Consider the following 11,865-nt stretch of genomic DNA (forward strand, 5'->3'; position numbering starts at 1 on the left):
ATTGTACAATGCAGCAGAAGCCTCGGCCCATGCCCCGCATCGTCGTATCACTAGCGATAGGTGCACACCTTTAGTACTACACATAGCTGTGTTACCGTGTACTTTAAAGAGTAGGTCCGTTTAAACAGGTTTCTGGAAATCTCAAGCACTCTTTTTATATGACAACTTCCTTCCACCGGCTGTCTCCTATGAATAAGACCTGCATCTCATCCCTTGCTGTTTTCTAAGACTTTCCGCTTTTCACCCGACGTATCCGTAGAGGTGTGCGGAAACCGGCAACAGGGACCACCTAACTGAATATATTAGCTACCTACGTCATCCCTGAGAGCTCCCAAGGTTGTCTCCATCCACCTCTCTCTAGACTGCTCCTCCCAAACGGCTTTCGACGACCACGACCACCACCGACACATTAAACCCATCATGGCGTTCCGACAAGGGATTATGCCGCTGCACATGGTGCAGAAACCCCCATTCACTGTCGAGGCCCCTGGCTATAAGCCCGTGGAGGGCGAGACTATTCCCCGAAGGCACCCAAAGGCAAAGGACGGCCTGCTTGAGCGCCCAGCCCCCGAGGTAGCCACGACCTTCGACCTCCTGAACAGGAGCGCCGAGAAGTATGCGGATGAGCCCGCAATCGGCAGCCGGAAGCTTGTCCGCACCCACAAGGAGATGAAGAAGGTGCCGAAGGTCGTCGATGGCGAAGTCATCGAGGTCGAGAAGGAATGGACATACTTTGAACTATCGAACTATTCCTATATCACATACCGGGAGTATGCGACCCTGGCTCTGCAGGTTGGTGCTGGCTTGAGGAAGCTGGGGCTCTCCCCGGGTGAGAAGGTGCATCTATTCGCAACTACTAGGTTAGTATCCCATCCATCAGGCCATCAATCCCGGCCTCACGCCCAATTGCAAATTGCAATTGCTAATCCGTCCTGGGCACAGCGCAAACTGGCTTACCATCGCACATGCCTCCTCGTCTCAATCCTTGACCATCGTCACAGCCTACGACACCCTCGGCGAGAGCGGCGTCGAGCACTCGCTCGTGCAGACCAAGGCCAATGCCATCTATGTGGACCCGCATCTCCTCAAGACCGTAGCTAAGCCGCTCAAGACGGCAAATTCGGTCAAGTATCTCATCTACAATGACGCCACCCACCAGCCCATCCCCGACGGTCAAATAGAGTCCTTCAAGTCCTCCAACCCCGAGCTTACCGTACTGTCCTTTGAAGAACTCCGCGCCCTCGGCGAGGCCAACCCTGTCGACCCCGTCCCTCCCAAGCCCGAAGACACCTTCTGCATCATGTACACGTCCGGGTCAACGGGCCCGCCGAAGGGGGTCCCCGTCACGCACGGCGGTTTCGTCGCCGCGGTCGCCGGACTCCACGCCGTCGTGGAGGAAACGGTCAGCCACGCGGAAAACGTGCTGGCGTACCTGCCGCTGGCCCACATCTTCGAGCTCGTCCTCGAGAACGTCGTCGTCTTCGTGGGCGGGACGCTCGGCTACGGCTCTCCCCGCACCCTCTCCGACTCGAGCATGCGCAACTGCGCCGGCGACATGCGCGCCTTCAAGCCGACCGTCATGGTTGGGGTGCCGGCCATCTGGGAGACGGTCAAGAAGGGTGTGGCAAGCACGGTGGATAAATCGGGTGCCCTGACCAAGGCCTTGTTCTGGGGGGCCTTCAACCTCAAGTCCTTCCTCGTGGCCCATAACCTCCCCGGCCAGACGCTCCTAGACGGGATCGTATTCGGCAAGGTGCGCGCCATGACGGGGGGGAGGCTCCGTTTTATTGTCAATGGGGCAAGCGGGATTTCCGAACAGACAGCCCGCTTCATGTCTATGGTCGTGGCCCCCATGATGAACGGGTACGGCCTCACAGAGACGTGCGGCAACGGCGCGCTTGGCTCCCCGTTGCAGTGGACCATGTCGTCGAGCATCGGGCCCATCGCCGCGGGCGTCGAGGTCAAGCTCGTGTCACTGCCCGAGCTCAACTACAGCACCTCCACGGACCCGCCGCAGGGCGAGATCCTCATCCGTGGACCCGCCGTGTGCGCCTCCTACTACGACAACCCGGAGGAGACGTCCAAGGCGATGACGAAGGGCGGGTGGTTCAAGACGGGCGACATCGGCGAGTTCGACGACAACGGCCACCTCAGGGTCATCGACCGGGCCAAGAACCTCGTCAAGATGCAGGGGGGCGAGTACGTGGCGCTCGAGAAGCTCGAGGCCGTCTATCGCGGCTCGCGGTACGTGAACAACATGATGGTCTACGCCGACAGCGATCACGCGCGGCCCATCGCCGTCATCTGCCCCAACGAGAAGGAGCTGGCTAGTAAGGCGGCCGAGCTGGGCGTGGGCGAGCATCGCATGCACAGCGACGAGAAGGTGCGCGGCGCCGTGCTCAAGGACCTGCTCTCCGCCGGGAAGCAGGCCGGCCTCAGCGGCATGGAGCTGGTCGCCGGTGTTTTGATCGTCGACGATGAGTGGACTCCTGCAAATGTGAGTGCTTCCGTTTGGTCTGGGTCCTGCTTCCGCTGTACCATAAGCCGTTTGCAAACTTGACGTGACCCTTTCAGTTTCGACTGATGCTGACGCCGGTTTCCTAGGGCCTCGTGACTGCTACGCAGAAGGTCAACCGTAGGGCCATCAAGGAAAAGTGCGGGAAAGGAATTAAGGAGACGTTTGGATCTAGCTAAGTAGGCGATGGGCGAGGTAAAGCTGGTTGCGCTTCTGTCTCGGTTGGTGATGTCACTCTCGGTGGAAAGTGACCTGCCGGCTGGCTGGAATGTTTGGTAACGTAATGATTGCATTGTATTGTCCTATTATTTTCCACTTTGTGTACTGAGCCGGCCGTTTTGGTAGTTGATTTGAGAAAGAGAGTTGCTGCTGTCGGGGCTACGGCGGGCGGGGGTGGGGATGCTCGGAGACAATATTGACCCGGAGTGGCCAGGGACCCTTGAACATCAAAAAGTCCCGGGGATGTGTCTGTGAGGCCGTGGATCCTCCCTTTCAAACCTACACAGGAGCTTAGCAAACTTGGATATCCAAAATGTTATAGTCTATTTAGGATCAGCTGCCCTTTTCGAGTATGGAGACTCTTGACATTGTGCTCGTGAGCCCGCCCAAGTCCTCGTCCCCATCCTCATCCTCGGTCTCGTCGTCCGAGGCATCATCTTCACACCCGTCGTCACACCCGTCGTCACACCATGAGGCAGCATCTGAAAAAGATTCCATCGCCCACGAGCAACCCACAGAAGTTGGGGTTCGTCGGAGGCCAATCCCGAGAAAAGGCCACAAGAAGTCCCGGAACGGCTGCTTCAACTGTAAGAGACGTAAGGTCAAGTGCCAGGAGACGCTGCCCGCGTGCGGCCAGTGTAGGCGGAACGGCTTAGTCTGCGAGTATCCTGCGGCACCCAAGACGGTAACCATACTGTCGCCGCCATCGCCGTCGCCGCAACAGCCCGCCCTGTCCGTTTTCTCGCTCGTCGATCTCCGCTTCTTCCACCATTTCCTGATCAAGGCGTACCCGCCCCTGCCCATCCGCGGAGACCACATCTGGAAAGACGTCGCTCAGTTCTCGCACGGTGTAAGTTTGGGGTCTCGATGGCTGAAGTGATGATAGCGACGGTGGGTGCTGACCCATCCTCCTCCCCAAAGTTCGATTTCCTAGTCCACGCCATGCTGGGGCTCGCGGCGTCCCACCTGACGCTCTGCGGCGGGGCGGACTACTCGTCGGAGGCGCTCGACCACCGTGTGACTGCCATCAAGCTGCTGAACCGGTCGCTGAGCCGGCCGTGCCCGTCCAGGACCGAGGGCGACGCGCGGTACGCCGCCATGATGGCCCTGACGTTCCAGTCGTCGTACATGGCCGACGGCATGCTCGACTTCCTCAGCATGACCAGGGGCTGCCACATAGTCGCCATGTCTGGCATGCCCTGCTTCGGCGACTCCCTCTTCGCGGGCTTCTCGGGCGAGGGACACCTCACGGCCGTCCGCGGGCTGAACCACCCCGGCGCCACCCACCCGCTGGACGACGGCTTCCTGGACGGGTTCTCCGGCTCGCTACGGGCCCTGGCGCCGCTCTGCCATAGCACCCTGGAGGTTAATTTCCTGGCGCGGATCGAGAAGGTCCTGAATACCGCGAGGATCTCTTCTCTAGATGGTGAGTGACCACCCCCGTCGTAGTCGTCCTACTTCCGCCACGAGACACAGTTGGTGGCTGGCCCAGCTGCTAACACGCATCCCCCGCCCCTCTGTATAGCATTCGGCGAGATCAGCATGCTGTACGGCTGGGCCGGCGCCGTCGAGCAGGCCGAGTTCCTCACGTTTGTCGACCCGGCGAACCACGCGGCGCAGCTGCTGATGGTCCACTTCTTCCTGCTCGAGTTCGCGCTCGCCTGCAATGCGTTCGGGTCCAAGTTGGATTCCTTCCTCTACCGCAGGCGGATGAACGTCGTCTGGTTCGAGAAGGTCCTCGTGGCGCTGCCGGGGTCGTACAAGAGATACATCGAGTGGCCGATAGAGTTTTCAAGACTGGCCGCCTGAATGTACAGCGGTTGGGGTCTGATGATTCGACTGACCATACTGTTAAGCCCCTGGCCCGGTTATCCCCTCTCGAATCGGCAGCATCTAGTTTATGTCCTCTCTGAGAAGGGTCCCGGAACAAACACCCCGATGCTCGTCCAGTGCGCCGAAACCAAATGCACAAACGCCCTTGCCATAACCTTGGCAAGGTATAGTGCAGTGCCATGCCGCGGTTGCCAGGTAGTCTGCATTGACCACCGTCCAGCGGCGCCAGGCACTTCTGTCAAATGAGGTGAGTAACTCTCCGCATGGCGACCTCGCTCCTAGCTGACGAGCTTGACTACTGTTGTGACAGTCGCGAGCATTCTGTTAGCCGATCTCCCGAGTTGAATAGGCGAGGACGTGTGAGTCACAGAACGAGGAATCGATGTAATCTGTCCCCCGTGCGTCTACCGGACCCCCCCCCCCCCCCCGGACTGCGGCCATTTTCCTGGCGCCGTACGGGATTGGCAGGGGCGGTGGTAATGACTTCCTTGATAAGCCCCGGACGCTGGCGGTGGAGTGGAGTGGCGATCTGCAACCGAAAGGGAGACGGATATATCTCGTGGGCATTGGTGTTCGGATTAAGAGGAGAACCGCTTGCCGGACGGGATGATGAGCAAGGAGACGGAGAATCCTAGCAGAAGTTGACTATCTAAGCTAGCCTCCAAGTGTATGTTTATCTTCAAGATATAGAATTGGCATTCAATGGCGCTCGTTCCCAGCAGTCTTGCTGATATCTATCAAGCGCTAGCCCTTAAGGTAACCCGGGCTTGATGGAGTATGATGATAACGAGGGGGAGTGGGGGGGAGAAGACGTGGTGATGGCAAGGTCGCATGTTAGGATCCATATAGGGAGCGACTTTAAGAGAAACGTCACAAGGTGGCTACATCAGGCGTGACGAAGAAGTCAAAGGGCAAATGTTCATCTCTCGGAGGGGTAATTGACTTCACAGCCAGCCCTGCTCCTCTGAACATCAAGAGTCAAGCGTGAACAAACACTGTTATAGCTGACAGGTTTCTACTCTACAGTATGTGCGACATGTATTCGCATGATGATGCTGACTCCATCCCTATCACTCGCCACCCTAGAACACCGGGAATTTCAAGATCAGGAAGGAGACGAAAACCGAGAAGATGATACTTCTTTTTAACTTCTCTGTGAATGCCAAGAAAAAAAAGGAAAAAGGGGAATCTATGGTATTAGAGCTCATCGTGGGCATCGGGCTCATCGTCACCACCATCACCAGCACCGCCAGCATCCTGGTACAGCTTGCTGGTAATCGGATATGCCACAGCCGAGAGCTTCTCCTTCTGCTCCTCGAAGTCCTCGGTGGAGGCAGTGGCGCCGTTCTCGTCAAGCCATTCGGTGGTCTCCTTAACAGCGTCGAGGATCTAGATTTGAATTCATTAGCATGGGGCACTCAGGATTGTGTTTCGATAGGCCAAACTCACAGCCTCCTTGTCATCGTCGTCGATCTTGCCACCGAGACCGTCCTCGTCGTTGACCTGGTTCTTCAGGCTGAAAGCGTAGTTCTCAAGACCGTTGCGAGCGGTGATGCGCTCGGCGTTGGCCTTGTCCTCCTCGGCGTACTTCTCGGCCTCGGCGACCATGCGGTCGATCTCCTCCTGAGTGAGGCGGCCCTTGTCGTTGGTAATGGTGATGGACTCCTGCTTGCCAGTGCCCTTGTCATGAGCCGAAACCTTGAGAATACCGTTGGCGTCGAGCTCGAACGAGACCTCGATCTGGGGCTGGCCACGGGGTGCAGGAGGAATGCCGGTAAGCTCGAATTTGCCGAGAAGGTTGTTGTCCTTGGTCATCGAGCGCTCTCCCTCGAAGACCTGGATCAGAACGGTTGGCTGGTTATCGACTGCGGTGGAGAAGATCTGGCTCTTGCGGGTCGGGATGGGGGTGTTGCGGGAGATGAGCTTGGTCATAACACCTCCGGTGGTCTCAATACCAAGAGTGAGGGGGTTCACATCCATGAGGACGAGTTCCTCAGTACCCTTCTCGCCAGAGAGAACGCCAGCCTGGACAGCGGCGCCAAAAGCGACAGCCTCATCGGGGTTGATGCCCTTGGAGGCCTTCTTTCCACCAAAGTACTCCTCAACGAGGGACTGAACCTTGGGAATGCGGGTGGAGCCACCGACGAGGACGATGTCGTCGACTTCCTCCTTCCTGACCTTGGCGTCCTTGAGCACCTGCTCAACGGGCTTCAGGGTCCTCTTGAAGAGGTCCATGTTGAGCTCCTCGAACTTGGCCCGGGTGAGAGTCTCGGAGAAGTCGTTGCCATCGAAGAAGGACTCAATCTCGATGCGGGTAGACATCTGAGAGGACAGGGTACGCTTGGCCTTCTCGGCCTCACGCTTCAACTTGCCCATGGCCTTGGCGTCCTTGGTAACGTCGACGTTGTTCTTCTTGTTGTACGTCTTGGCGAAGTGGTTGATGACTCGCTGGTCGAAATCCTCACCACCCAGATGGGTATCACCTGCGGTAGCCAAAACCTCGAACACACCCTCGTCAATGGACAAGAGCGAGACATCGAAAGTGCCACCACCAAGATCGTAGACAATGATCTGGCGTTCGCCATCGGTCTTGTCCAGGCCATAGGCGATAGCGGCAGCGGTAGGTTCGTTGACGATACGGAGGACATTGAGGCCGGCGATGACACCAGCGTCCTTGGTAGCTTGCCTCTGGTTATCGTTGAAGTAGGCGGGAACGGTGACAACGGCGTGGGTAACCCTGGGGGAATCATGTTAGTATTTAGGCCGTATTCGCAAAGATTTTGGTGAGACATACTTCTTGCCCAGGTAGCTCTCAGCGACCTCCTTCATCTTGCCCAACACCATGGCCGAGACTTCCTCGGGAGAGAAGGTCTTCTCCTCTCCACCAGACACGACGACCTTGACGACGGGCTTATCATCCCTGGAGACGACCTTGAAGGGGAAGTGCTTGACGTCGCTCTGGACATCCTTCTCGGCGAATTTCCGGCCAATCAACCGCCTAGGAGAGAGCATGTTAGGTGATGGTCTCCCCAAGTCTCAGAAGGGTTCGGGCTTACTTGATGCCATAGATTGTGTTGTAGGGGTTTGACGCAGCCTGGTTCTTTGCTGCGTCACCAACCAGCCGCTCTTCGTCGGTAAAGGCCACATATGATGGGGTAATCCGGTTTCCTGGGTGCTGGGTTAGCAAGAAGCGCAAAGAAAACCTAGGACCGTTAGGGACAGCGAGGGCTTTGATGCTTACCTTGGTCATTGACGAGAATCTCAACCTTGCCCTTCTGCATCACACCGACGCAGCTGTATGTGGTTCCGAGATCCTGTCGGTTGTGTCAGTTGCAGTTCACATGGGCAGCAGGGGAACGCGTAGGACTTACAATACCGATGACAGTGCCATACTCTTGGACGTCATCCGCTCTTACTGTCTGGACAAATGCTGGGGAGAAGAGGGCGCAGAAAAACGCCAGCAAACCAAGGCCAATGGCCATGTTGCTCCGGGACGAGCGAGCCATGGTGAAGACTTGTAGCTGCCCTTCTCTAGAGAACCCAATATTGTAAAGGAGAGACAATGGGAGATGTAGAGGAGAAGCTGATCAGCCCTGAGGTCCTTGATCTGATCAGCACTAGGTAAGGGAAAGATGGGTTTGTTGAATGGTTGTGGGGGAATGGAAGAAGAATTGTTTGGAAGTTTGCTTCTCTTAAATGGAGCTACTCCAAAATTTTGGTAGAGGTGTCCATTAATGATGGAAAGGACAGATTTCAATCAACCAAAGCCGCCACACGTGACAGGGGTCTCCCCCCTACACTAGCTCCGTGCGATACCCCTCTGTGGAGACACCCCTGCTTGTAGGTTAGTTAGCCTTCAGCCTTGGGATGTGGCCACAACCCTTGTTAACTCCCGCGATTCGAGGACACTTGTTCCAAAGCTTGGTGGCACTTATGCATACTTGGACCCCAATGTGAAGGAACGTGTCCCCTTCTATCTGTTTCCAACAGAGACATGCTCAACCGCCAGGGAACAGAGGCCAGTAATTGCCAATTGACAGAGTGGCCTTTTCATGCTCACTCATCGCATTCAAGGCAGACCTGTGTACATTACTGACTTTGCTGTTCCCCCTATTGGTTCTCTGTCCTCAAGCAAGATCAGGGGGCCCCAAGATTGGTAATCCCATTGCACTTCTCTGGGAACTGATTATTTGCAAGACCGTTTCTGCTACCTTGCCAGAGTTGCTTGGCAAGTCTACTCTCGGGACCTGAGTACCGAGTGGCCATAAACGTCTTGGCCTGTAAGTATTACTTATTCCCGCTGTAAAATCCATTGCGTGGCACAGCTCGCATGCTATTGTTCCATATGCAGTAGACAAATATAGCTCCAAGCATATGTGGTCTGATGCTGTGTGTATATACATTTCGTACTACTGTACGTATGCGGTACTCGCTATTGCCCGAAATTTGAGCCTCAAAAAGGGCGCCCCAGGGCTTTATTCCAACAACCCTGCCGCCACAGTCTCACCGCCGCTTCGAAGCACTATCCGCTGCCCAGGCTCCAGTGGCACTTTTGAGGCCAGCTTGACCACGACCCTCGCCACGCTGGCCGGCTTCACAATTCTTGGTTTCTTCTTCGTTACGACTCCGCTGACTTTGTCCAGTAATGCCGGAATCTCGGCGATGGTGCCAGCAGCATGGAGCCTCCCTCGGTGAACGTCGACCGGCATGGGCATCAGAAAGTCGAAAGCCAGCACTTTGAGTGTGAACGTGTCGAGGCATTGGATCGGCTTTGTCGGGTCGCAGATGATGTCGCCAACCCGCACGTGGATGACATCGATGTTGCTGAGGTGGATCACGACGTTCTGGCCAGCGACAGCCCAGCCGACGGGCTCCTGGTCGAGCAGTATCGACTTGACGTATGCCTTTTCTCCACTCGGTTGCACAAGGAGCGCGTCCCCTGTCTGTAGAGAACCGGCGTCTATTCTGCCGGCTACCGTCACCGGGCTCTGCATGGTGCGGAAGACCTCCGAGATGGCCATGCGCAGCGGTTTCGACAACGCTCGCGTCGTTGGCTCCGAGTTTTCAAGTTCTTCGACTATAGTCGGGCCATCGTACCATGACGCCGCTGGATCCGATACCCTCCTAACCAAGTTATCGCCATTTAATCCCGAGACAGGGACAAAGGAGATGTTCTTTGGCTGGAATCCGGTTACGGCGAGGAAGCCCGAGACTTGATGCGCAATTTCGTCAAATCTCTCCTTCGACCAACTGACAGTGTCCAGCTTATTCACCGCCACTATGATTCGCGAAACCCCCATGCTGCGGATGAGTAGGGAGTGCTCCTTGGTCTGTCCCTTCAAACCAGATTCGAACGCCCCAGTGCTTGCATCGATGACGAGAACAGCAAAGTCGGCCTGGCTTGCGCCCGCAATCATGTTCGGGATGAAATCTCTGTGGCCTGGGGCATCCAAAACAGTGAAGACGGTTTGGTCAGTCTCGAAACTGTTTGTTGCTATATCCACGGTGACGCCGCGAGCCCTCTCGTCGGCCCGTTGATCGAGGACCCAGGCAAGGGCAAATGACGACTTCCCTATCTTCTCTGCTTCCTTGCGGAATCTCTCAACTGTGCGGGGATCCACAACATTGAGATCGAGTAGCAGCCTGCCCATCATTGTGCTCTTCCCAGCGTCAACATGGCCTAAACACATAAGCTTGGTCAGCTGTCTAGCCCCAATACGATGAGTATCGCCTGGTAGTACTTACCGACGACGACGAAGCTTGCCCTCTTTTTGCTGTTGCTCTTCTCGAACTCGGAAAGGACATTGAGATTCTTGCTCTTTGGCAAGGGAGCGTCGTCAATCTTCAATGCCTTCACGTCATTTGCAACGGAGTCGATCCCAGCCTTCTTCTTAGTCGGGATCGCCACGGTCTTCTTGCCCGCTGCTTCCACTATTAGCACCCACGTTAGTGCTTGCCCTTTCGTAACGCCGAACCTTTTGCCTGAGCCGCCAGAACCACGTCGTCTGGACTAGGTTCTGAGAAAGCGTCGGCCAAAGACTGGGAAGATGCCGTATATGGTAAAGGAAACAACTGCATTGAGCCACGCCTCGCTGCATCTGAAGCGGGCCCAAGAAGTGTCTGGGCAAAGGCTGATGGCTTGGCTGGTTCAGGTGCCTCCTCAACCTCTTCTTCCATTCCTTTTTGATGATTCGTTGAGAAGTCACCATCTCTGAGGGCCTCTTGGTGATTCGAAGTGCTTCCAACATCTTCGGATGGGAAGGCGGCTAGGGGCATGCGGCCTGCAGCACTAAACTCGGAGAGCTTTTGACGTTTCCCAAAGGCACCACTCGGGAGCGCACTCTCTTTTTTGGACGTGCTGTCCCCGACGGAGAGCTCCCCCAACTTCTGCCGGGCTTTCTCAGTCTTCTCCTCCGACTTCTTTTCCTCCTGCTTCTTTTTCCTAGCTGCAGCAAGTTGTTGGAGCTTGGACAGCTTAGGAGGGGCACCTGAACCGCCAAGCAGCCCGCCGCGAGGTCGTTTAGGCTCGATAAAAACAGCTTTCCGATGTTCTGGTATGTTTCCCCATTGCACGCCGTGAAATAAGGCAGAGATAAAAGTTCGATCACTGAGGCTGGCAGGAGAACGAGGTGTAGGTGGGTATAGAAACTCGTGACCTTGACTCGATGTCAACGAGTTGCGTTGGGATTGTGCTGGTCGAGAGAATCGAGAGAATTTCGGTTGTAGCTGTGGTACTAACCACGGAGGCATCCACACCCCCAGACACATGTCATGGTTGCAGCCCGAGTCCGCTCCGGAATTTTCAAAGGTGCCCAGTGCTTCCCGACGAACATAGGAAAGAGCATGCTCACCAGAACTTTTTTCCTTCTGTGTAGTCTTGGCTGCCTTTGGTGGGGGAGCGATGAACTTCGTGAGGAGGTAGGTGACAGATTTGTCGACGTCATAGTAGTAGTGCCAAAGCGCCTCTTGTATCTGCTCGGTGCTGACTTTGGAAACCTCTATGCCCAGTGCTGCCTTGACATCTGCAATACCCTGTTGCATAAGGGCCTGGTCCTCGGCGCTGAGCTCTTCTTCCTCGCTCTCTTCGCCGCCATCGAAGTAGTGCTCCTCGAGAGTGTTGTGGACGTTACGAAACGCCTGGTGTCGGGACATGGTGAGAACTTGAATATGGCACTGGGGATTCAGCAAGGTGTCAAACCCGACGATTAGCTCCGTTAATGTATGAGATGCGGTAAGAAGAAAGTTGTCTGCGAACGCATCAGGAATAAGTTCTGGGTTTCGTTCTGTGCGGTTCCATC

At 56.0% G+C, this 11,865-nt stretch overlaps 3 protein-coding genes across 3 annotated transcripts; 2 read left to right on the forward strand and 1 right to left on the reverse strand.

Annotated features, from left to right (window-relative positions):
- The first annotated feature begins 3 nt into the window (after positions 1-3).
- On the forward strand, positions 4-3,025 carry QBC33DRAFT_537247 (acetyl-CoA synthetase-like protein). Its single transcript, XM_060427773.1, has 3 exons — positions 4-860; positions 943-2,497; positions 2,605-3,025. Exons 1-3 carry the CDS (start codon positions 421-423, stop codon positions 2,692-2,694), a joined length of 2,085 nt encoding a protein of 694 aa, XP_060283968.1. The 5' UTR covers positions 4-420; the 3' UTR covers positions 2,695-3,025.
- Positions 3,026-4,995, forward strand: QBC33DRAFT_537251 (uncharacterized protein). The gene is made up of 4 exons (XM_060427774.1): positions 3,026-3,584; positions 3,656-4,160; positions 4,260-4,814; positions 4,878-4,995. The coding sequence occupies exons 1-3, from the start codon at positions 3,087-3,089 to the stop codon at positions 4,541-4,543; spliced, it is 1,287 nt and encodes a 428-aa protein (XP_060283969.1). The 5' UTR covers positions 3,026-3,086; the 3' UTR covers positions 4,544-4,814; positions 4,878-4,995.
- A 769-nt stretch (positions 4,996-5,764) lies between these two features.
- Positions 5,765-11,719, reverse strand: QBC33DRAFT_577989 (Hsp70 protein-domain-containing protein; the record flags this gene model as incomplete). Its single annotated transcript, XM_060431027.1, has 14 exons — positions 5,765-5,956; positions 6,017-7,304; positions 7,362-7,565; positions 7,624-7,735; positions 7,809-7,881; positions 7,939-8,081; positions 8,186-8,269; positions 8,475-8,544; positions 8,661-8,688; positions 9,056-10,247; positions 10,313-10,489; positions 10,543-10,848; positions 10,879-11,228; positions 11,334-11,719. 14 exons carry the CDS (start codon positions 11,717-11,719, stop codon positions 5,765-5,767), a joined length of 4,605 nt encoding a protein of 1,534 aa, XP_060283970.1.
- Positions 11,720-11,865: the final 146 nt, after the last annotated feature.

Source organism: Phialemonium atrogriseum (assembly GCF_030411735.1).
Source record: "Phialemonium atrogriseum strain 8032-3 unplaced genomic scaffold QBC33scaffold_11, whole genome shotgun sequence".
Classification (NCBI taxonomy): domain Eukaryota; kingdom Fungi; phylum Ascomycota; class Sordariomycetes; order Cephalothecales; family Cephalothecaceae; genus Phialemonium; species Phialemonium atrogriseum.

Excerpts from the sequence above, each read along its gene's own strand:
- QBC33DRAFT_537251 (XM_060427774.1), top strand. The coding sequence starts at position 3,087 with ATGGAGACTCTTGACATTGTGCTCGTGAGCCCGCCCAAGTCCTCGTCC. Across the intron at positions 3,585-3,655 it reads TCGCTCAGTTCTCGCACGGT|TTCGATTTCCTAGTCCACGC; the intron begins GTAAGTTTGGGG and ends TCCTCCCCAAAG. Across the intron at positions 4,161-4,259 it reads GAGGATCTCTTCTCTAGATG|CATTCGGCGAGATCAGCATG; the intron begins GTGAGTGACCAC and ends CCCTCTGTATAG.
- QBC33DRAFT_537247 (XM_060427773.1), top strand. The coding sequence starts at position 421 with ATGGCGTTCCGACAAGGGATTATGCCGCTGCACATGGTGCAGAAACCC. Across the intron at positions 861-942 it reads CATCTATTCGCAACTACTAG|CGCAAACTGGCTTACCATCG; the intron begins GTTAGTATCCCA and ends TCCTGGGCACAG. Across the intron at positions 2,498-2,604 it reads ATGAGTGGACTCCTGCAAAT|GGCCTCGTGACTGCTACGCA; the intron begins GTGAGTGCTTCC and ends CCGGTTTCCTAG.